Raw genomic sequence first — 24,401 nt, 5'->3', positions numbered from 1 at the left:
TTAGTCAGATTGGAGATTTGTCCTGGGATGCTGGATAGTCTAGTATTCAATTGGAGTCCTGTGGGAGCTACTTGCATTTTATTCTGTTAACTACTCTGACTGTCTTTGGTATTCTGGACCATTTTCATGTGGTTTGAAGGTACTTTCTCCCCAGGTCTTTGCATTCCTCTTGTCTCCTACACCAGGTGCAAACGGATCCCTCTGGTCTTTATATTGCAACCAGTTGTTCTGACAAGAACCTGTCTATCTTTGATTTCTATTCTGGCGAGTGTGTTGCAACCATGTATGGACATTCAGGTAAGGCACATTAACTTCTGGAATTGCATTTTTTTCTGCTGATGACTATATAATTAGGGTCTGATACTAATCAAAGATTCTGAAGGTTTCTCACCACTAAAGTTTACCTGATTTGTATTTTTGAGTAGGTTGTAGCTAGAATTACTTGTAATAGCTTATTTCATTGCAATTTCAACTTTTGCATTTTGCACACAAGCACACACACTTGTCAAGCCATGTATTTGTTTACGCAGTTTTTCTATTAGGCTATAAAGTAATCTGTGTTTTTTCAGAGTATGTTGAGTTTCATTATGACATAACCTCAGCTCATACCTTGCAGGAACTATTCTATCATAGGCAAAAAGAAAATTCAGTCTTCAAGTATATTTTGCCATGGGATGCCCTTTCCACGTCAAGCCTAGATTCTTGGTTAAATGGTTATGGTAATTGGGGCATGTTGATCTGTGAAGTGTGTTGGCTTTAATCAGAATTTGAATTACTGAGTACAGATAGGCTATTTGGCTAATGATCTCTTCTGTCCATTGGAATAATTCAGGTAAGATTTTTTTTTTCTTTTGGTTTATTTTACACAGAGATTGTAACCGGGATGAAATTCAGTAATGACTGCAAACATCTGATCTCTGTTTCTGGTGACAGGTAAGAGGTGTTTGCTTGTTTATGATATCTGCTCATTTCACACTGGATTTAAGGAGAGTAGATTTTTATTTTTTTTAATGAAGGATGTTTTATGCATTCCAAATAAACCTTGGAACTTTCTGAACCCTAAATATGTGCTGTTGGTAAAGTTCACAGAGCTTATATTATCCTTCCATGGAATGAGACACACAGTGAAGTACTTCACTTTTCTGAGTGTAAGTGGTATTTGCTGCTGGAAAGGAGACAGAGATATGGCCACTTTCCTGACCAGCCTTCAGGTTTGTAATGTAAGGCAGCTTGTGCTATTTTTACCAGTGGTGCCAAAACTTTTTCTTGCAGTACTCCTGCAAGTTTCACCAGGTGAAAGTGCCTGTCTAGCACCAAAAGGGACAGGCTTGTCCCCACTTTTTGATCCTGTCTGTAGAGTCCTCTTTGCCACTCCCCTCAGTCAGCAGTGATGCAGTTGGCCCCTCATTCAGCTGATTTAGGTCACTCTCCCCAGATGAGTTTTCTGCTGATTTAGTGGACTAAATCAGTTCACTAAAAGCTTGAGTAATCACCAGACTGAGCCCAAGGGGAAAAGGAGAATATATGCCTAATATGATGATTGTAGGGGGGAGTGGACCCACTATTTCTGGAATCAATGAATGTTTAAATCACCTGAACCGAATAAAATGTTTCCTTTGAGAAAGATGGTTCCTGGAGTGCTATTGCAAGTCCAGAGCAACCCAGATTTTCTCTCTTTTTCTTTTTTTACTAATAAAACACAACTGAATTGGAAAGAGAGTTTTGGAGGGTAAGTTGTTACAAAACATACAATATATCATCTTAAATCTCATCCCTTGGTTATTTCTGTCTTTCAGTAAAAAAATAAATAATTTAGTTTTCATCTTTACCTTTCACGTGTGTAAATAGGTTAGGGAAAAAATTGCTGGAGAGAGAGTCTTTTTGTTGTGGACTTCCAAAAAATTCCAGAAACATGGAAGGTTGGAAGTCCCCAGTGATCCTTGTGATTTAGTGCAGCATCCCCTTGTTGATGTTTTCATGAGCAAAAAGGTAATTTTCTTCACTAAGGGTGTGGAGGAGGTGGATGAGAAATGAGAAAAAAATTCACGAGGAACTTTGCTTAAGGAGATGAGAAAGCATGTTTTTCAAAGGAGAACAGGGAAAATAGTCTGTTCACACACAGCAGCATGTGCAAAGAATAAAACTGAGAATAGAAGGAAAAGCTGAGATGAGAAAGGGCACAAGGACTGTGAGACTCATGTAGAGAAAAGTACTGCAAGGTAAGAAAAAAACCGAACCAAAACGTCCCCCCCCACTGCAAACCCCAGCAAAAGGGGTAGGTGGGAACATGTTTTTTTAGAGTTTGTGTTGAATGCCAATGTATTCACAAGTTCATGTTGTTTGCTGTTTATCTCTAGGTTGGATAGCTGTGGGAGTGGGATAAATGAACAAGCCAGATTTGCTTTCGGAATTTTGTTTCCTCCTTTTCGGTAGTTTATCAGCCGCAGATTAACGACTGTTACTTCACGAGAGGTGTTGCTTGAGGGGAAGCAGCTGCTTGCCCTGTGTTGCCATAGTTCCCAGACACAGTGCCTCACCCCTTTCTCCTGGATGAAAAGCTTAGGTGGGAGGATGACAGTGTGTTCCCTGTCAATGGGAAGCGTCTATGTGATTTCAGTAGCTGGGAGGGATGCTACTAAAGTGTGGCACTGAGGGCAAGAAGGGAGTTTTTAATTTTTTGTTAAAATCTTCACGGGCTGCAAAAAGGGGTTTATGTTTTCTTTTTGTGTGATATGGAACTTGACACCTTTTAAGTGTCTCCTCATGAGAGATAAAATATAGAGAAGATTCAGGCATTTAGGATCCTGGACCATTTGACATTTACCTCATATGAGGGAGACCAAATTTTGTGGTCATTGTTCAAAATGGCAAAGCAAATTAATTTTTATGGACTATCAAGAAAGAAGAAAAAGTCACTAATTGAAAAATCTTCCGTGAATTGGAGTATACCCACGCGTATGGAGGCAATGATGGGTCTTGAAGAAGTGGATTAAATCCTCCTTGGATTCAAAGTAGAGTGCAGGATTTTATAAGTGATAGCAAAAGCACCAGCTCTGTTTGTACATCAGTGTAAGTACACCCAGCTAGACAGGAAAGATGGCTGAGATGAAAAGAATTAGTTAGCACTGAGGTTAAATTTCAAAGGCAGTGCTGGTTATTTTACTTTCTAGTAGCTGAAGAAGAGATACAGGATTCTCTAATGTGATGAGGAATATATTTTTTTTAAAAGCTGAATTTCTGAAGAAATTAATGAAATGAGACCACACTGTTTCCCTTTCTTAAATGCTTTCAAATCCATTGACCAAATTAAATTAAATTTCACAGAATATTCTGAGTTGGAAGGGACCCACAAGGATCATCAAGTCCAGATCTTAAGTGAATGGTCCATATGGGGATTGGATCCATGACCTTGGTGTTATTAGCACTGTGCTCTAACCAACTTAGCTAATGGCCATATAAATTCCTCAGAAGTGCTCTGGAGGGAGTCCAAGTAAAGTAGTAGGAGCACCTGGACTGCAAAAAGTACTGCCACATAACATTTACACTATGGAGACTCTATAGGATGGTGGGCATTAATAAGGCCTTGCCTGTGGGGGTAGTTGCAATCAGATGCTGCAGCTTAGCCACAGTTAGAGGATGCAAGGGACATCTGTAGGCTCCACTTATCCTTCTGACTGCAGAGGGACCTGTTATGGCATTTCCTTCAGCAACTGATCAGATAGTCAAATAAAGGTATAGGATCAGAGATGAGTCCGTGCAAATACCTCTGCAGTTGCTCTTGCCCACAGAGAGTCTTTACCAGGCAGGTTTTTGTCATGAGGCTTGGGATGGGATTGAGTTTCTGTTTCTGCATGTATCTCCCTGCCACAGACAGAAGGGCTCTTGTTTGTGTCTGCAGAGGGAATTAGTATCAATAAACTAAACCAAGACTTGATCCCAGCCTCACCTTTCCCTCTTTCAGCTGTATCTTCATCTGGCGTCTGAGCTCAGAGATGACCATCAACATGCGGCAGCGACTGTCTGACATGAAACAGAGAGGGAAGCAGGCAGAGAAGTCTCCTCCTCACAAGGCAACTGGACTCATGAGGTGAGCAGAGCAGACTGAGAAGAGGTGGCTGGCTTTTTAGCATGGGATGTGAACAGTGTGGCACTGGGATTCAACTGTAAGGTTTCTGCTGTCTTCACTGATAGTGTCTTCCAAAAGTTCTCTTATACTTCTGATGGATTTACCATGGGTTTTGTGCCCTTCTTCTTTGGATATAGAAACCAGACTGTGATCTTCCAGACAGACTTATTTAGTGTGCTTTACTGATTGAAATGTATATACAATGCCTCTTCTGTCTTAATTTAGTTTAATGATATGGTTAGAAACTTGAATAAGCAGTTCACCTAGGAATACTGAGGATGGTACATGGCATCCCACCAAGGAAGCTGTGATCCTTCATGAATAAAGTTCTTTGAATCTAAGCTGAATGCAATTTAAAGGCTCTTTTCTGTGGTGTCAGTAGTGAAGTATACCTGTGAGCTGTACGAGTTTGCTATGTTGATCATAATTCTGAAAGAGTCCTTACAATTGTACTGTTTGTTGTTAACAGTTGTTAACTGTTTTCTGGAGACTTTGAAAAAACTCACCTAAAATAATTATAATATAAATAATAAATATAAAAATAATTTAAATGGGAAAAGCTCTTGGCAGCTATATCATATTACTATTTTTTGCTTGGTAAACAACATATCTAAAAACAAAGTCCTACCGCCTACAAGCTGAATAGATCTAAATTTATCTGGTGACCTTTCTTTAAAAAGTGTTGCTTCTGTTTTTAAACAGAACAAGAGTGACAGGGGATTTTTGATTATTAGTGTAATGTATTCAGTTTCTCTGTAGTTTGTAAGTAACTGAGACTAGTTTGACTGTAAGCAGTGCAGAAGAGAGTCCTGACCAAGCTGATATGAGATCATAGTGGGGAAAAAAGAATAAACACAGGTGTGTTTTGGTTTTTTGTTGGTTTTGTTTGGTTGTTTGGTTTTTGTTTGTTTGTTTTTTCTTTTTAAATTTTTTTTGTTCCTATGTTCCACAAGTTTCCTCCTCCAAATGACTACAAATTGAGTACTGGATATGAAAGTACCAAAGCACTGGAGGATTTACCACACTGGTTGTTGAGTGTCACGAGGACCTCCCCACTCCTTTTGGGAGCAAGCAATGTTGAAACAAGTCTGTCTGCATAGTTTTGTTTTGGAAAGCCTTAATCTCCTCATTCTTGAAATGAGTCTTGTCTAATAAGTGTTTTCAGTAATGATACTGGGAAAACTCAGGAAGCCTTTTTTTCTAGCCAAAATTCTGCGTCTGTCAAGCAATGTGCTTTTTATAGCAGTCTCTCCATTATTCCAGCAGCTGCAGCCTCACTCTACCAAGGCTCAGCCCGTGGCAGATAATCCCAGTCCTCTTCCACGTGAGGTGATACTTATTTCCATCACAGATGCTTGCTGAAGGGCGGTGCTAGTGCCACGCCAAGCCCACAAGTTTATTAAACTTGTTTGGTAACCTCTTTGCAAGCCTGGAATCTACTTGTCAGCTTTGAAAGCTTGTTTTCAGTTTTGATCGACCGCTGTGGTCACTGGAGATCAGCAAAGACATAACTCCCGAGCATTTTGGACTGGGACTAAAGATGGAAGAAGAGCCTATTGGACCAGCATTATTGAGGTGGGAGAAGGAAAACTAGTGAACTTGAGTAAGATTGGTTTTCTAGGTGCCCTGTATCTGTTCTGGTTGTGTTTCCAAAGTCTGTCTGTGTAGGTTGCAGTAGAGAGTTGAGTTGTGACTTGTGGTATAAAGTTGTTGTCTCAAAAGACTGACAGTAGTATGGGAAAGCTCCCTGCCTGGTAATAAGTCATTTTGCTACAAGATTTTCTCTAGAACAAGATTACTAGAATTTGGTGGGGGATGTAACACATTCTGCTAGTTCTATGAGTGTATGTACAGGATGAATAAACAAAATAATATTGGGGTAACAAAACTGATCTGATGAGGCAGTGGGAGCTGAAGATTTCCAAATCAAGACAGTGTTGTTTGTCCAGTTGCAACCGTCAGGGCAGGAATTGACCCAGGTGAGTAACACTGGGAGTGTAAATACACAGAAGATACCTTTTTGGGTCAAACCAGTGCTCCATGAAGCCCAGTATTCTGCCTGTGACAGTGGCAATGCAAGATGCTATTTAGTGAGACACTGCGTGAGCCTTGCTGTATGAACCTTTGTGGTCTATTGGCTTCATGCTCAATTGTTATCTCAGGGATGTTAGGAGGAACACCTCTACCTGTTCCCTTTAGTATTTGGCCCATTGTCCACTGAGTTTGTATGAATTCTTTTTGAATTTTGTAATACGGTCTGTCTCTGCAGCCTTCTTTTGTGACAAGTTCCAGGAGTTCACTGCTCTCTGTGGAAAGAGGGACTTTTTTGTCTCTGTTAAAACACATCCTACTAGTTTTGTTGAAAGCCCTTTGCTTCTGAATATTGTGAACTTTGGTGAACTATTGTTCTGCATCCAGCTATCAGTAGTGCTCATGGTTTTGTAAACCTTTATCATAACCTCTCTTCATCCAACCTCCTCTCTGAACTGAACAGTCCCAGCATTTTCAGTCCCTCCAAAAACTTTTAGAGAGACTAATGTTTCTCCTCTGAATGATATCTCTGACTCACCTTTATGGGGCATTGTATTATCTTGGAGCTGATCAGACCTGTATGACTCACAGTTCTCCACAGTGCACCTGAGAGCCTTTCAGTTCTGCCTCTAGTTGTGGTAATTGCAGATGTGTGCTTTTTTCTGAACATGAGGAGTATAGTTGAGGATAATAGAACTTATACTCAGCTGATATTGATGGTATGTTTTGGTTTAAGGCTTTTATATTTTCAATAAAGGAATCATGTAAAGGCCATTTAATAGGGTTTTGAATTTGATCCAAGTATGCATTTATAGTTTAAAAAAGCTTGTCTCAAATTTTTGGAAGTTTTAAATTGATTTTACTATGGAATATTTGCAGGGTTTATAGTCATGTTTCAACCGAGCATTTATATTTTTTACATTAATTTTAAAAATCACATTTCTGTTGCTTTTCTTGAAGCTCTACTATGAATAGCAGGAGATGAAAATGTTATCCACATTGAATTGCCTAAAAATTATATATATATGCTGAAGAAGTACTGTGTGCTGTCAGATATATTTGGAAAGAAGAACTCCTTATCAGATTCTCAGTGAGTCCAGGAAAGCTGTGTTGTTTCCAGGGCTCAGAGTGGCTTTTGATGCCATATCAGAAATGGTGCTTGAGTCTGCGATGAACTACTGCAATTATAACACCAGGGAAACTCTGAAGTCAGCAGCATTGTGATCTTTCTGTGGGGAAAAGCAGAGTAACTTTCTTTTTAAAACCCTTAGGCATTTGAGGGGGAAGCAAGGGGACACAACCTGCTAGGGATACCTACCACATAGGATGTTACAGTTTCATAAATATGTCCCTAAAGCTGAGGATTTAAGTAGCACAAGATTAGAGTGGGAGTGCTGAAAACATACCTCTTTAAATGGATAGTTGCCATTCTTGTCTGCTCTGTTTTGTTTTAAGAAAAGAAAACAGGGTTCGATTCAGGTCATACAAAAGAATACAGAGTGCCTGTTATCAGATGTCTTAATACTAGAATTCCATAAGGACATGTGGCACTTGTGAATCTTTATATATGTCCTGAAGACTTTCTAACTGAAGGTTCTTCCCTGCCATTGACCCCGTACTGTCCGACCCTTCAAAAACTAGGAGCTGAAGGGCAACTGGCTCTGCTGACCTGTACAGAAAAAGATTCAGGTTGTAGCAAGGTGGGAGTTTGCCTATTCTCTCAGGAAACTAGTGGTAGGACAAGGGGAAATTGCCTCAGGTTGTGCCAAGGGAAGTTCATGTTGGATATTAGGAAAAATTTCTTCACTGAAAGAGTGGTTAAGCATTGGAACAGGATCCCCAGGGAAATGGTGGAGTCACCATCCCTGGAAGTGTTAAAAAAATGATTAGACGTGACACTTCATGATATGATTTAGTGGGCATGGTGGTATTCAGTCAAAAGTTGGACTTGATGATCTTGGAGGTCTTTTCCAACCTTAATGATTCTATGATACTAGAACAGGTTAGTTCCTTAGCAAAGAAGAAGATGAGCAAGGACAATTAAAACTTACTTTAAGTGAGTCATTTAATGAGAATTGGACATGACTGTACATGCTATTCTGGAATAGCTACTGTGAAACATTCATTCTGGTATAATGATGCTTTGGGATTTGGCTGAACCTGCTCTCAGTGGGAATTCAGCAAAACCTAGAAGTCTTACTCTATCGTTTTCAAAATGCTCCCTCGTGGTGCTTATTTGGAAACAGCTCCAGTGCTTGAAAACTCACTGTACATTACTCTGACTCCCATCTAAGCATGAAAAAGAACTGCGGAAGAGTATTGAGGAGATGTGTGCAAGAGGGACTTAGGAGAAAATCCAAGTACAAACGGGAAGGCAAGGAAAGAAAGGAGAAAGTAGTGAAGTCTGAATTGAGAAACTGATTTTGACAAGAACAACAGTTAAAACACTCAAGACCTTGGAAATCTAGGTTTCATTTCAGGAATATCTCAGTTTCAAGTTAGTGGGCCTAAGGTCCTTCTGAAAATCCCATTCAGTCATCTCCCTTCAAGTTAAAGGACTGAGTTTGAAAAGCATACTTGAGTTGTAAAAAGGAGAATGTGGAAGAGGGGTATGAATTTTTGCTGGGATAATGCAAGATAATCTTACATTTGTATCAAACACATGTGACTTCGTAATTTGTTTATCACTTCCTGTGAGGTATAAAAAAACCACCCATCTGACTTCCAAAATATGTTTTACATTCTATTACTCTACTACTTTAAGAATACTGGAACATACCTTTTCTCCTCTTACTAATTTTGTCAGTCACAGTCTGATGGACAGGGGCCGTCTTTCTATTCGTAACATAATACACATGGATAGCAATCCTCCCTTCTCCGTTTACACCGATGACAGTACACAAAGGAGTTTAGCAAACACATAATCTTGCCTTGCCATATAGCCTCATTATAGTGAGATATTCAACCAGTTAGATGTTACAATGTCTAATAATCTAACCCTTCTGTCTCAATAAACTCTTCAAACAACCATGATGAAAACAAGCAGAAGGATGTAATTGAAGTTACCGATACAAAGTTAATATTGCCTATCACATTAATATGTCATAGGATGAAACATGACATAACCTCAAACATACTCTGGGGCTTGGACTTTGTTGGGATTCACCTGCTTAGACACAAGAATCTGAGGGTGATAAGCTGGGCACATGAGGAGACAGTAGAAAAGAGAGAGACTGACAAATGTCAAAAGTAGATGAGGATGACCAATAAGAAACTGTTTCACTTGAGAACTCTGTAGGCTACAATCAGTTTCACTCTTCTTCTTGCCGAACACCTCAAAGCTCATCTGAAATGGTTGGGCAGTTGTTGCTCAGGCACTCCTAATAAAATGGAAATTAATGTTCTGCCACTACACAGGAAGAGAAAAGATTAAAATATCTTAACTGCTTCTTACCATGTTTCAATACTACCTGCTATCTGTAAGCTGCAGGAGAATGGTCCCTTGCCAGACTGCTCTGTATTTGGTGGATGACCTATTTTCGTTTCATGAATAATGCTTGCCACTCAACACTCACCAGTGATATCCTATAAATGTCACTAATGATGAGTTTGGCACTCTAGCTCAAGGCTATGGAGTGGGTACTACTCAGATGTATTTGTTGGGGATTCTTCTTTCTTCAATTATTGTCCAAAGGGGGTTAGTTCATTTGGTTCTGTGGACTGGAGGGGTGAGGGGTGGAAGGGGAAGAGGAGAAAAGAGAGGGAGGATAAAGTTTGGTGTTGGTGAGTGTCCTTGATTGGTATTGGAAACTACTGTGCTAGGAGTGCATTTTAGGTCTGTATGGTAAAACTTGTCTTGATCTACTTCAATCAAAGATGTGCCCAAAATATGTTTTACATGATCCTTGTGCTTGAAGACTAAAATAGGCAGCGTGATGCTCTTATGGTGTGTGGGCTGTACCTTCAGGTTCTACCTGGTGCAATCCGTGAAATGAACCTGTCTTTTATGGGATAATTTACCATAAACAAAATTACTTTCAAAGAAAGACTATGTCTGACGTTTTTGATATGTAAAACAGTTTCAGAGAGGAAATGCTTAAGGGTGGGAAAAATATTTGCCTTTCAAATATAGTCTGTCATCTTGACCTTATCAGTTGGCAGAGGCTGAAATGGAAGGCCAAGTTTCATTCCATTTGACTTTCTCAGATTTGTTTACTTCTGTGCTGCTTTCTGTCATCCTTCCATACATATGAGATGATTACTGTGGCAGGGTCTACACAATGTTGTGCAGGATTTAGCTTGCCCTGCTTCTCACGTGGGTTGTGCTAGAGCACGGGCTGTGTGGGAGAGTTGAGGCAGCCTGCTGAGTGTGGATGGAGATGAGCTGGAGAATTGATGTAAGGGTTGAAATGGTAAGCAGTTCTTTCATGGACTATAATACTCCTTCTAATTCCTGCCTTCCAGGCACGAGTCCATCTCTGCCCTGTCCTCTGTGCCTGCACTCTCATCAGACAGTGACAAGGATGGTGAAGATGAAGGGAATGATGAAGATGAGTTACGTGGGCTGCAGTCTTTCCGTATTCAATCCAGCTGCAACACTGAGAGAGACTCAGGTATAAATGGGAGAGGAGCATGGGCAGAGATGGAGGAAAATGGCATGAATGTGAAGGGGGAGAAGATGAGAGATGCTAGCTTAGAGATAACAAGTTATGGACAGAAAGAGAAAGACCAAAACAGAAACAGATGGATAGATAACAATGGGTAATGTGGAGTTGCCCATTCCTGCATCTGAAGAGGGGTACTATTCAGAGTTCTAGTTAGTTCTCTAACTAGAAGTTCAGTTGTTAAATTGCCAAGTTTCTTGCTAGTTCCAACTGGCCAAACAAATTTTGAATTAGCTTCATGGGTTTGGGTCTACAAGCTATTGGATGTCTGTAGAAGCCAAAAAAGATCTCATGGTGGATTCTAGAGGTGTCTAATAAAACTTACAGTAGAGATTACCATTATTAATTTGATGTATTTTTACCACAGAGTGCTACAGTGTATTGGTCCAAGCCTTTGGGAGGGCACTGCATTGTGGCAAGTGTTCTGCAGTGGGACTGCTGAGTCAGTAAAAATCTTACATAAAAGAGTATGTCTCCATAAAAATTTTGATACAATGATTTGGTAGTCTGTGGGAAAGCATGTACTGACAGTGGTTCAAAAGGTGTAAGAATACTGCCTTTGAGGAAAGATGAGGTAGAAGGTTGTTCAAAAGCTGGACTGCTGGCCAAGGATGTCAACTAGCTGTATATGTTTTTACCTTTCCAGATCCAGACCTTACCCTCTCAAGAAGTCTTTCCCATTGGGAAATGAGGAGGGTGAGTTACTAAACCTTCAAATTGTTTTTCTTGTCATAGAGAAACTGAAAAAGAAATTTGCAGAGATTAAAAACTGCATTTGCACAGGTGGGAAAGGTGCAGCTGTGGTGGGAAACCATTGAGAAGCCTCTCTCTGAAAAATGACCTGGGGATGGCAAAATAAAGCCTAGTTTAGGAGACAAGGGAGTTTAGAAGCTAGAGTTTCCCTTGGGATTTTTACATCAGTATCTTTCCATCAGATGTTATGCTTTTTCTTCTTCATTTTTGATCTGAATCTCATGTGGTGCTGAAGCTGTTCACATACTTGGATCTGAGCAAGACATTTAAATATGTTCAATTATGCAAGAAGCAGCAACAGAAGTATCATCTTTACTTAATGCTTTATGATTAAAGGTGGGATTTTAAGCTGTCCCACAGATGGTTTGGGGGCTTTTATGTAGATGGTCATAATTGTGTTCTTCTGTGAGCTTTGTGGTTTTTTTCTCTTGTTTTTCCATCAGCAAAACTCAGTCTTTAAGACTGTCTGTCTTTCAATTTCCTTCAGGCCAAAGAGATAGCGGCAATCCAGCGCTCAGAGGCTCCAATGAGTAAGATGCCCCGACAACGTGGGCGCTGGTCCCAACCAACCAGCAACATAGAGATGACCGTGAAATCCATGCTTGACTTGCGTCAGTTGGAGTCCTTCTCTGTTTCCCGTTCTCCAAGTCGAGACTCGCTGTCTCAAAACAGCAATGGGGATGACAGAGAAGAGCACGCTGACCTTCCTGTGCACATCAACAAAGTAAGGGCCGTAGTGCTCTGAGGAGATGAATCTACTCTGAGTGCATCTGTCCTGTATCTATTTGTTATTACCTTTATTACTAACTGATGCCATTCTTTTTATCATTAAAGGTGTTCTAAATGACTTCTGAGAAACTTGTTTAGACAACTCTTTTCGTAGTTAGTATTCCTGGAATGTGTGATTCTTCCATCTTATAGCAGAAACTGTATGGGATCAAGTTTCTGTGCAGTGACAGGAAGACCTCATGTTTTCTTTTAGTTTTGATTATTTGTGTCAAAAACAAGCTGAGAAGCTGAACTCTGAATTACAGATGTGTACCTGATTACCTGTTAGTTCACTCTCCTGGGGAGCAGTTTCTTGACTCTAGTAGCCACTGAAATGTGGGCTGTGCTAGATTAGTAAATTCTTTTTAATCTTTGTATTGATGGGTCACAGCAACTAATGTGTGCTCATACCTCAGAAAGCTAATGGCTGTTTTCCAGTAGCAGTCTGTCCCAGTGCCTAGCTTAATTAGGGTTTTTCCTTCCTTTATAACTGCACAACTGAGAAAAGGATTGGGCTTGTTGTGTGTAGTAAATCATTTTTTCAGCTGTGGTCCAGTTTTATGAATTATGTCTGATCAGTTTATAGAAGGTAATGGAGGAACATGCTGTCACATGGCTTACGCTCCTGATGAGTGGTCAAAGAGTACTTTACCAAGGAATCTTAGGGGATTGCAAACGGGAGACAAAACAGGAAAGCACAGCAGTCATCTGATAAATTTAGTAAATAAGGAACAGAAAACACATAGGAGTGCTATGTTTTCTGATCTCAGATTCCTGTGCTGTAATGCATACCTTCTAGCTCTGCACAGCACTGGCTGACTTAAGGAAAAACTCTGGAAATATCTAATCTTCTCTCTCTTTAATTAAACCAGGTTAGCAGCTCAATACCTCCCCAAGATAACGGGTCTTGTGTACGACCCCAAGTGATTCGGCTTGTGTCTTGTGAAGAGGGGATTTTCTCTCAGGAGCTGGAACCTTCAGAGAGTGAGGAATGTGTAATCTACCCTGAGCAAGATGAAATCCATCCCACAGACTCTAGCAGGTTAAAAATAAGCTCTCTGCTCTGCATGGCTTAGATGTTTCTGTTCTGGTTTTCTTGCAGCTTGTGTGGTAACTTGAATGAGTTGATTGATGTCAGGCATGTTTAGTTGAGAGTTTAATGTCAGACGGATGCTAAAGGAATATAAAACTAAAAAGGCACCATTAAAATAATTTTCCTTCAAGGAAACTGCACATTAGCAGTCTCCTCCAAGTTTTTTTTTGTTGAATAAACAACTTGGGAGCAGCCTTTTTGCTTTCTCCCTTATCTGGATTGAAATAAGCAAGAGAGAACTTGGAAGCTGGAAAACCACCTGACAGTGACACATATGTAGCAGTGAAATGTCTGCCCAGGAGAAATGGCAGAACACTTATTTATGATAATTGGGAAAGAATTTAACAAATGTAGTATGTGATGACTCTTCTGTTGGAAATCGAATGGCTTGCATGATATAGATGGAATGGAAAAGGACACTGGAAACAGTGGAGACCTTTTTTATTCCTCTGCTGTTTCTTCTGTTTTAATTTTATGTAATTCAATTTTTCTGTGCTCCATTTTATTTTCCTTCCCTGAATTTTATTCTCCCCTTCCCCTCTTAACCTGGTGCTAATAGCTGTTTAATTTCCTTTGTCTTCTCCTGTTCTGTTAAAAAGAGTGGGCTGATAGCTTTAGACAGAATTTTATGCAACAGTGCATGCCAAGACTTTGCGGTTGAAGCTGCTAGGTTTCACCTAGTTTCTCTATTTTTCATTTTCAATTTTATTATGGTAACATTTGGACAGAGTAGACCCATGTACTGCTCCACCATGTAAGAAAGGGAGGCCCTCTGGTGATGTTGAATACAGACTGGACACATCTCAGTGTACATGTGAGCTGCCAGGGGTAGTTGCTGTTGGGTGACTTCTGCATCCTACATTGAAATGAAGTACATTTGAAACCAAAGTATTTCATAAAGAGGAAAAATGAAGTCCTTAGGCATCAGGCAGAAGAACAGTGCTGGTGACATTTGACAAAAAAAGATTCATGAAATCATAGCAGAAATTGGGAACCCTGTCCTATGAGATTGTATTTTTGTATGATGTTCTTCGCTAAATTAGTCTTTATCTAACCCAGAATCTTCTAGATTTTGCATCAGAGAAGTTGCCCAAAGAAGCAGGTCATGAACATGGAAAAAGTAGTGTATTAGAGCTTAAACCTATGGCAAACTAAAGTTTCTCTCATGCAGGTATAGGCCTGGTTTTAGTCCCTTTCTCATCACTAAGACCTCTACATTTGTTCCTCACCTGTGGTGGAAATCAAGCCAGGGCAATGCAGTGCTGGTGCCTGGTAATCATGGGAACTGACAACGCCCAGAAAGTCAGACAGTCCCCTTGGGACTTCACTGTCCAAGCTTAATGAAATGCAAAAAATATACTGTATTATAATGAGAGAAATCAACTTCTTTTTCTCTTTAAAGCCTTACATTTGTAATCAAAGGTGTTACTAACACAGATAAGGCCTTATTAAAGTTAAAATGTGTTTCTTTACGTGTAGAACAAATATCTTTTCTAGTGCTGTATCTTCCTGTCTCTCTTGTAGTGAGTTCCAGGTAAAAGCATTGCCCCATGGAAAGCTATGTAGAGGTTATCACAGTAATGGATGCCCAGACAAGCACAGTCCGGACAGTGCTTGCTCTGTAGATTACAGCAGCAGTCGTCTGTCCAGCCCAGATCATCCAAATGAAGGTAAGATGCAAAGACATTATGAATGTATTTATATGTGAGCACTTCATGAGGTGAACTGAGGCCACACTCCTATTAGTCACACTAGTACTGCTGTAAAGATTCAGGTGCATTTGAACAGACACCTGAGCGAAGCCACTGTAGAAGTAGGTGTTGGTGCACTTTCCTTGTGCATCTTTGGCTTTCTTTTACCTTGCTAGATAAGGAGGCAGGTTTAGTATTGATTATCCCATAGGCTATGTTGTTTGTGGGATACTGGTAGACTAGAGAATTATTACACGTAATGCCGACTGACTTTAACATTCTAGGTTCAGTTTAGCATCTTCGTTGATTTTTTTTTCTTTTTTTTTAACCTGACTAATGTTACTCTGATTAAGTTGTTACAGCATTGGAGTTTTTTTGCCTTTTCCCAGATTCTGAAAGCACTGAGCCCTTAAGTGTAGACGGCGTTTCTGACCTGGAGGGAGAAGAAGGAGAGGAGGATGTGGGTGCTAGCATGCCAGAGGGAGAAATTCCCCAGATACCTGATCAGGAAAAGTTCCTCAAGGAGCATTTTGGGACCCTGAGCAACACTGATGGAAAAGGTACATCTCTCTGCTCAGTGGGGAGACTTTGTGAGGTCACTCTTTATTTTTTCCCCTGTATGAACCAAACCAGGCTACAAGTTTTGCTAGGCTTTTATGGACGTGTGTGTACAGGCAGGGGGAAAAATGGGGAACAGTGTAGAGAGGCCTAAAGAAGTGTGACATCTGTTAACTCCATCGGTCTGTGTGTAAGTTTGTGTGGATGAGAGTGGGGCCTGTGTCAATTTGGGTTAAGTGTTGTCCCTGGAATCCTGAAGAGCCGTTCTCTTGTTCCCAGACTAGTTTTTCCTGTTGCATAGGAAGGTATTAACTGTGTGTTCACCACCACCCCCATAGGTAACACGCAGTGGCCTCTAGTGGTGTCTCAAAGCATAGCAAATGTCACAAAAGAAAAGGCTGAAATGCTGGGTGGAGAGAGAGATTAACAGGAGACGTCAGAGTGGCAAAGGAACTGGTTTGTCTTTATCGACCAACTCCAGAACAAAGCATATATTTTTAGAATTGATAATGGTTGCAGGCAGCAATATCTGTTAATTTTCTTTTTTTTCCCCTTTCTTTCCCCTCTTTGACTGTTTTGTTTTCTGCTTGCTGCCAGCGCCTCACAGTCCTACAGGCAGGATAGGACACAAAGGGAAGCAAAAAAGGAGGAGGCGTACCCTTAGGGAGAGTAGCAGCTTAAGGCAGAGTAATCTAAATAGAACAGAAAAGGCAAAGGAAATGTAATTATTTCATTCTCTGTGGTTTTAGCTCAAAAAAATACCCTTGTATATGAGGGAACACTTGATAGTCTCTGTGATAAGAAAATGCATGTGTCAGAATGTTTGTTCTGTAACTAAACTGCTCATTTTTCTCTCTTCTTTAACCAAAATTTTTAGGTGGCTCATGTAGGAATCTGGAAAGAACTGAAAACCTCAGCATTTCCTCTCGCTTTCTTTCCCAGTCCCCGGCTCTCAGGTATGGCTCAGCTTGTTTGAGTGTTCCTCTCTGTCTATTTTTACTAGTGTGGACACGTCTCATGCCAGGTCCTGGGTGAAAATAGTTGAGCAAACTTCTGGCCTTGGTGTGCCTAGGCACAGCAAAGTGTTAGCATAGCACCTGGCAGGCTGGCTGCAGATTTGCACAGTCTGTCCTGGTTCACTTTAGCTGTTCTATTTCTTCCTAAAGCAACACTATTGTTTTGTTCTTTTTCCTCTTTCAACAGTGTGCTTAATTGTTTCATGATTAATGCCTTGGCTGATTAAGTTGGACGAATTGCTAATAATCTAATTTACTCTTCACTGTTTATGCTCTGTTTATTCTTTTGCATTTCATTCAGCTTGGACAATGAAAGTAGACTTGTGAAGTTTTCCTTTGTTTTACAGTCTTTTCTTACTCAGCTTTGTTTCTTGGTCCCATGCCTTCACAGGGTATTCTGGGGATATTATTCTTGCTAAAAACCCTCAGCCCTAAAAGGCCTCTCCAAGCTGTTTCCCTTGTTATTTAAAAAAAAAATAAAATCCTACAAACATTGAAAAAAATCAAACAAAAGATGAGATAAATACTTTTGTTGATTCAGGTTCATAAATGTTTAAAACAAACAAATACTCCTGTATTTCTCTAAAATGACAACCTGAAATCTCTGCTCAAAGGAATTCCTTGTGTAGGGCTGAGCAGATTTGAATTCATCTTCTATGGTTCACCAGCTGTGTCCAGATTTACCATGTTAGGGAAGGTTGTTTGTTATTGCTGTATTCAACTGCTGTTGCTGCTGTCAGGAGTGCCTCGTAGTCTATCTCATGTTGGGACCATACGTTTAGGAGGAAAACCACTGGTTAACTATTGTATAAAATTCTGGAGAGTTGTAGTGAAGAGTTCAGTGATGTAGGAAGTCACTGGTGTTTTAGAGATGTAACAAGAGAGGTAATTTTAGGTTTTGGAAATCTCTGGGCTTTTAATCTGTTTAGCTCTTCAAACATTGAAAGTTGCCTCCTTTCTGAAATAAGCCCACTGTGCTTTTCTACAGTGGAGAGGAAGAGGAAACTTGACTTTCCTCTTGAAGATACTGACCAGCTTTCCTAGTCATTATGCTTTCATAATGTTAGGAAAGCATAATTACTTCCTCTTAGGATATCTTAGAATTGAAAAGATTTGTTAGTAAGGTGAGCTGAGAGAAAAGACCTGACCTGACTTTGCCCAGTCTTCCCTATACCTAGAATTTTTCCTTCTGTTTTGCCTTCACTTTTTACAGTGTCCTCCACGGAAACAGCAACCCAATGCCATTTGTGATTGCACAGCCTAGGGGCAAATGCCTGAAGAGTAGAGCTTCCAAGGTTGAGTAGAATGAAGTGGTAACAGCTTAGGGCATTTTTGACTTTGAAAAGTCCGGATAGGGAAGGGCTCTTAATGCATGTTCCTGTTTATCCAGGGCAACATATTTACTTGTTTTAACTGGGGTTCCTTTATTGCGTTCTCTAGACGATTGTCGCTCTCTTCCTCAAATCTGGTACTGGATTCAAAGCCCATTGAGCTGACAACCCAGACCAATCGGTTTACACCAGACCTATTGAAAAGTGCCAGCAGCCACCCTGATGATGCACTGGAGAACAGCCAGCTTCTGGAGCGTGTAAATTCAAATCGCGATATTTATGTGCAGAAAAGACGCCGATCGGCTTTGGAGGCCAGCAGAGTTGGTATGGCTCCGGGGCGAGTTATTGCCTCCTTTCCAGAAGGTCCTGTGAATGCAGTGATGAGAAAGGCGCAGTCAGTTCATGACCTTGTGCATGAGGGTAAGGACACAGGTTGGAATGAAGGTATAAACCCAAGAATGAAATGGGGACGTTTGAGTAGAGATTTGAATTAAGCTTATCTCTTTCTGCATTCTTAGCTACAGGCTTTACATGTCTTCTAACTCCTTGCCTGACAAGGGGAAATATTTCCAATTTTAATGCAGATGCTGGTCTTCTAATTGCCAGTCTCTGATATTTGTCTGGCAGCTGTGGGAGGAACATTGGCAAGGGTAAAATGAAGTATTTGCAAAAAAATTCTCTCTTGCTCTGGGTAGTTGCTCCAAGCCAAGACTGAAGCTCCCCAGGGTGAGGAGGAGAGAAAGAAGGAAGGAGGAGACAGTAACAGAGAGCTTACTGTATCCATGCCCTCTATATGAAATAACTATTTTTGAAACAATCAGCTCATGGACCATTACTGTGTATGCAGTTTATTTAAAAAAATGAAAACTCACCTAATCATCACAACAACTGTATAATTTTTCACCTGCTTCCTCTGGCTTCTCTGTTAGCAGTCACAGTAGTCTGAGGTCTTCTGACCATACACTGTTAAGCACAAATCTCTCTTATCAGGAAAACAGCAGTGTGTGAGCAGGATGAGGGATGGGAAAAAAAGACAGCTGTTGAGGCTTGGTAATATTAACCTGAAGTAGTGGTTTTGTACACATCTCCTAGGGGCTGAACTGAGTCACATAGGCAGGAGCAGCTCTGTTACTTTCCAATTTAGGAATTCACTGCAGGCTCTTGTCTATTTTTGGTGTGTTTGTCTGTTTAATTTTCACAGATAAGGGTCCTGGAGTGATATCCTCTGCCAAGCAGCGTCCTCAGACTCTTTTGGTGGTTGAGAAGGATCCCAGACCTAACAATTGCAGGGTGTTATCAGCCAGTGTGTTGAAGATGGATGGATCTGGTGCTCTGCTGGCCAAAGATGTCAGGGCTGCAAAACCAAAGTCCTACATGAACCCCACAACCAGCTTCCGGGCTAAGATGTCAAGGAGCATATCTGTAGGGGAAAATCTGTACCTTGGTTCCTCCACTGAAATGTTGACTGATGGGAGGACTAGCCCTCCAGTGACAGAGAAAACTCAAGTTAGTTCTGCAGCAGATGCTGAGAAGATTAAGCTACCAGTGAAAGAAAATGTTCCAGTGAAACCCACACTTCAGCCAGTTGTAAACTGCTCATCTCCCAAGTCCTTCCACAGCAAGTTGGCGTCATCAAACCGAGCACATCTGATTCTTGACATTCCCAAGCCATTGCCTGATAGACCCACATTGGCCTCCTTCTCACCCACTACCAAAACAAAAACCCTGCTTGAGCCACAGTCTCCACAGTCACCAGCTGGGGCCTCTAAAAAGAAACCTTCTTTTCCTGAGGTCCGAGCCTCCAAGAGGGAAAACCAAACTGCCGGGTCTCTGGTTCCTAGTAGAGAGATCCCAACAGGGCTTGCTAAGGAGAGCCCAGTGGATTGTTCAGTCTCAAGGACAGATTGCCAGGATGAACCAGGGGTCAGTAATCTAAAACTGAGAGAGTTGTCAGAGGGCCTGCACCTAAGGTCTCCTGAGGGCACACTGCCCAGGTGCAGGGAGAGGATCACCGGCATCGCCTGTGTGCTAGACAACCAACCTGGACTTTGCCCACTAGACTCCATCAGGCCGAGGTCTCCTACGTCTATAACTGCCTTGGCACAGGTCTCAGGTGTGCATGGATACCCGTATCTTATCTTCCCCCTTCTGTCTCCTGTCTTTGTGAACCGCCTCACGATCCCATCACATTTCTTTACGTCCAGCTTCTGGCCTGTCTCGTCCTGTCTGCACCTGTCTCGTTCCATAAGCCATCCCCTCAATGGTGAGACACTTCTTCAACTAACATCTTTTTCTCTGTCTTTAGTTTCCATTTCCTCTGGGTCTTATGTCTGATGGTCCTTCTTAGCTGAATATTTTGTAGACCTCAACACTGTCGTGTTTTTTAGTGATTTAGCTGTACAGTTACCCATAGGGACTCAAACCTCTTTCTGGTCAATGCTAAAAGCTGACATGCTGGGAATCCCCATGAGTGTGTAGGTCACATCCCCCATGCTCCTCTCATAGCACGTTTGATCAGCAGGTGAATGTACAGGCCAACATGTGCTAGCTGAACCAAGCAAGCACTGATAACACTGACAGTGAAGTTATGCCAGGCAGCTCAAGCTTTACTTTGTTAATATGCAAGTGTGCGGGGCCCAGAAGAGTTTGCATACAATTTTTTTGTGTGAGATAAGGCTTGAGCAGGGTGAGCTTCTTGCTGTAGCCACCTATGGAGTGAGAAGGTCTCTGAGCTGCTATTGGTCTGCTTTGAGGATGTGTCTGCAAAACGGGTATGTGGTGCATGTGCAGGCATAACCTTTGGGTGTGAACATAAAGAACATGGATTAATTTTTGAATTATCTCTAGTTTGGAGAAAAAGGTGGGAAATTGTTTCACCTTCTGAAAACAGCTCTTGGATCTGCTACAGGCCCTGGTTTAAGGTACTTCAGTCAAATGAAAACTAGCAGGTAATTGCAAACTGAAGTAAAAATCCTGCCTTCCAAGGCAGGAAAACCTCCAGTGGCAGAGAAGACACAGTTTAGTCTCACATCATCTAGATGTGAGGGGTTTTTTTAGTGTCACAATCTGAAAGGAAATAGATCTTTCTGAGTCGTGCAATAGAAAACTGGATGTTAAACACTGCAGTGATACCTTGTACCTTCAGCGGCTATGCAGTGCACAGTTTTTAATCCCTTTTGCTATTATTGTTCTTACCTGTATCTGAGAAGGGATATCTCTATAATCCTCAGATCAATTACTTTCTGTGGTGGCAGGCTGTTGCACTATTCATCACAATAGTTAAGCACAATATTTCTGAACTGAAGGAATGTGGAAGGATAATCTGGTTTTGATGCACTGTTATTTTTTTCTGCATTTCTAGAGGGATCAAACACCCTAAGATTGAAGCACTGTTATGTAAAACAGGAAGTGTTTTGTCTGAGGGACCTGCTGCTCTCATACTATAACTGCTCTAAAGGACAGTGAGTACGTCTGAAACTTTCAGACCTTCCCCCCACAGGGGTGAACTTTCCTCCAGCAGCAGATGCAGCCTGAAGTTGTGGAATCACATTCTACAGCAGAGTTGTAATAGTATGTACTCTTTAGGCAGAGTTTTCTCTTCTAGATTTGGAAATCAGGCAACATATAAAATGGGTCTTGGTCAGTTTGCAGAATTAGCACAGATAGTGCAGAGAAACAGCAAGTTCTTTTTAATATTGATTTATTTTTTTAAACAGCTCCCAAGACATAGCACACCCTGGCAGAATATTTAACAGTATTCTTTAGTGAGTTAGGATGATTTAGCACTGTGGATCCCCAATATTATTTTTTTTCTCAGTAGACAGCTGTCTACCTTAAGGTTCTTGCAGACCACATTTCCCAAAACTTTAGTGGTAGATGCTGGAAAAACTGTTTAGATCCAAGTTGGTTGTTGCTGTGAACAACTTACTGTGGCTTATGTGAATCACGGTGTGGCAGTTTAGATTAAAACTGTAGGGCTGACAGAGAACCTGTTCTGCTTTTAACTTGCTCTGTGACTTTGGGTTTCCACTTAATTTTTCTGTCCTTCCATTTTCCTTCTTGTGTAACAGCTGCAGATAAAGAGACTTAACTGTTCTTGTGAAAGCATTTTGACATGTACAGTTAAAACGCTGTAGATGTGCTTAATACTGTTGCTGTGTTTAATATTCTGTACTGGTTTCTGAAGAGCTCTGTACTGCACACCCAAGAGGCAGAAAATGCCTGTTACTTAAGCATTTATGTTACGTTTGGTGACCTTTCTCCAGACTTGCAGCTCCTAGAGATGGAGACCAGAATAAAAAGAATAATCAGAGGACAAATCCAGAAACAATCATGAGAAGAAACAGCTGAGTTTCAAACATAAAGAGGGAAGGGAGGGGCAGAAGGCAAGAATCTTGGACTGAACTGAAGCACACTGTGCTCAAACTCCATTGGTGATTTGGGATCAAAACATGCAGATGGAAGGATTTGTTCATGCCCCCTTGTTCTTCTAGATGTGTTTTTTAATGTATAAATAGATGTTTTTCTAACTGTATTTGTTTTAACATCATCTAGATATATTCATAAAGTTAGCTCAGATCCCCTCTAGCATGTTCAAAGATGATGTTCTTAGAAGTGGAGAAATTATAGTGCTAATGTGTCCAGGCCTTTGCAAATTGAAGATAACTGCAGACTGTGTGTGTGTCTATGTTCATGGTTTATGTCTGACTCATGGAAGTGTTTATTTCATCAAAACTTGCAGGCCTTTGACTCCGATGCTTTGGAGATAATATCTGGTGGGGACAGGCAGAAGATACTGTCCTTCAGTTGCTTGCTTTCTTTTCTCAGTTTTGAATTACAGTGTATCAGCAGTGTATGTCCTGAATTGCTCAGAAATGTGATTCTGTTGTGATGGAGTTTGTTTGTCAGCACTCCTCTGGACCACAGTCCTCACTAGAGAACAGTGTAATAATTCAGTATAATCTATCATCCTCAACATTTAGCCGTACACTGTGCAGAAGGATACTTGAGGGGAAGATTGTAAATTTCTGACTACGTGGAAGCTAAATTAGGGGCTACTCAGATCAGTCCCTATTGCCACTGGAAACCTTAACACAAACTTGACTTTAATTATAATTGAAAATGGGTAATCTGTGGCTATCCTTGACTGTGACAAAAATGTGCAACCTGAGAAAAAACATTGCTAACTTTGGAGAGTCTAGAGATTGGAAAAATAGGGATGTTTGAAACAAGCAGCATCTCTAGGTAGTATGAAGGAAAGTTCATGTAGAACTTGCCTATTTAATGATTTGTTCAAACCAGCCCTAAAAATTGAACGAGGAGTGTGCACATGATCTTTCAAATGTGTGTAAAGAACCCTGTTTTCTTACCCAACTGTGAGATCGTGGATAGTGGAGTGTCTACGCCTTAACTCATGTTTTTGTTTTTCCCTTCCATTCAGAATCGGGCATCAGCATAGAGCAGTGTGAGCACGTGGTATCCGAACTCCAGGACAGCATGCGCAGGGCCATTCACCTTTACCGGATGGTGAGTGACGTGAGACGTGGGCTCTGTCACAGCAGGTTGGCTTCGCAGCCCACAAACACTGAACGTGTGTGCTTGCTGGCTCAAGGTGTTCTCCTGACAGGAGAGCTCACAAGCTGCCTGGTTGTCCGCTTGACTGCACCTTAAGCTTGACTGCACCTTAAGCTTGACTGCACCTTAAGCTTGAACCAGAGAGGCAGGAGCTCCCGATTTCCAGCTTTTGGATTTACCAATAGTTTGTTATGGTACTCTGAGCAAATCAATTAACTTTTCAGTCTGTTTAACCTATCTGTAAACTGAAGATAACAATATGCTCTTTTTCAAAGGGGATTAGGGAATTAGTTAATATTTATACAGTGCTTTTGGGATATGAAATATAGGAGCTTTAAGTTTTATTATTCCCATCTGTTCTTTGTGTTTGATTGCATGGGAAAAGGATTAGCAAATGTGAGATAGCATGGGAATCCAGCTGTGAAAGGGAGCATGCAACCATTCTCCTGTCCCCCTCGCTGCCAGACCAGAGTTACATGCAGAACGATGTAACAGCTCCTCATTTCTTTGCTTAGCACTGATCTCTCAGGTCTCCTGTAATGAGTGTGAAACTTGCGGTGAGGATCTGCCATGTGGTCCTCTGCAGCTCTGGCCACAGCACTCTGACCTTGCTCCGTTCCTGTGACCAGCTGCATCTGGCAGACAGGAGGGAAAGCAGACTGTGGGCCTGTGCTGCAGCTGGGAAACATAGCACCTCCTTAAGCCCAGTATAAGGGGAACTCTACCCAAAAATGTACTTCCCATCTCTGTCCTGTTGGAATAATGCCTCTGGATTTTGTGCAGTATTAGATGCATG

At 41.1% G+C, this 24,401-nt stretch overlaps 1 protein-coding gene across 4 annotated transcripts in view; it reads left to right on the top strand.

Annotated features, from left to right (window-relative positions):
* MAPKBP1 (mitogen-activated protein kinase binding protein 1) overlaps positions 1 to 24,401 on the top strand; it is a 102,245-nt gene that overhangs the window by 72,633 nt on the left and 5,211 nt on the right. For 2 of the 4 annotated variants that reach the window (XM_051791953.1, XM_051791952.1), the window contains 13 exons: positions 186 to 297; positions 870 to 933; positions 3,962 to 4,087; positions 10,622 to 10,770; positions 11,468 to 11,517; positions 12,062 to 12,298; positions 13,215 to 13,384; positions 14,960 to 15,105; positions 15,516 to 15,686; positions 16,562 to 16,640; positions 18,141 to 18,451; positions 19,233 to 20,294; positions 23,472 to 23,557. In XM_051791953.1, coding sequence (XP_051647913.1) covers positions 186 to 297; positions 870 to 933; positions 3,962 to 4,087; positions 10,622 to 10,770; positions 11,468 to 11,517; positions 12,062 to 12,298; positions 13,215 to 13,384; positions 14,960 to 15,105; positions 15,516 to 15,686; positions 16,562 to 16,640; positions 18,141 to 18,451; positions 19,233 to 20,294; positions 23,472 to 23,557 — 2,763 coding nt within the window. The remainder of the gene's footprint in view (positions 1 to 185; positions 298 to 869; positions 934 to 3,961; positions 4,088 to 10,621; positions 10,771 to 11,467; positions 11,518 to 12,061; positions 12,299 to 13,214; positions 13,385 to 14,959; positions 15,106 to 15,515; positions 15,687 to 16,561; positions 16,641 to 18,140; positions 18,452 to 19,232; positions 20,295 to 23,471; positions 23,558 to 24,401) is intronic. The other 2 variants (XM_051791956.1, XM_051791954.1) reach the window with 2 other exon arrangements.

This window comes from Manacus candei, unplaced genomic scaffold (assembly GCF_025592945.1).
Source record: "Manacus candei isolate 608988 ecotype Guabito, Panama unplaced genomic scaffold, ASM2559294v1 h1tg000033l, whole genome shotgun sequence".
In the NCBI taxonomy this organism is placed as follows: domain Eukaryota; kingdom Metazoa; phylum Chordata; class Aves; order Passeriformes; family Pipridae; genus Manacus; species Manacus candei.
This window is presented reverse-complemented; position numbering and strand designations above follow the sequence as displayed.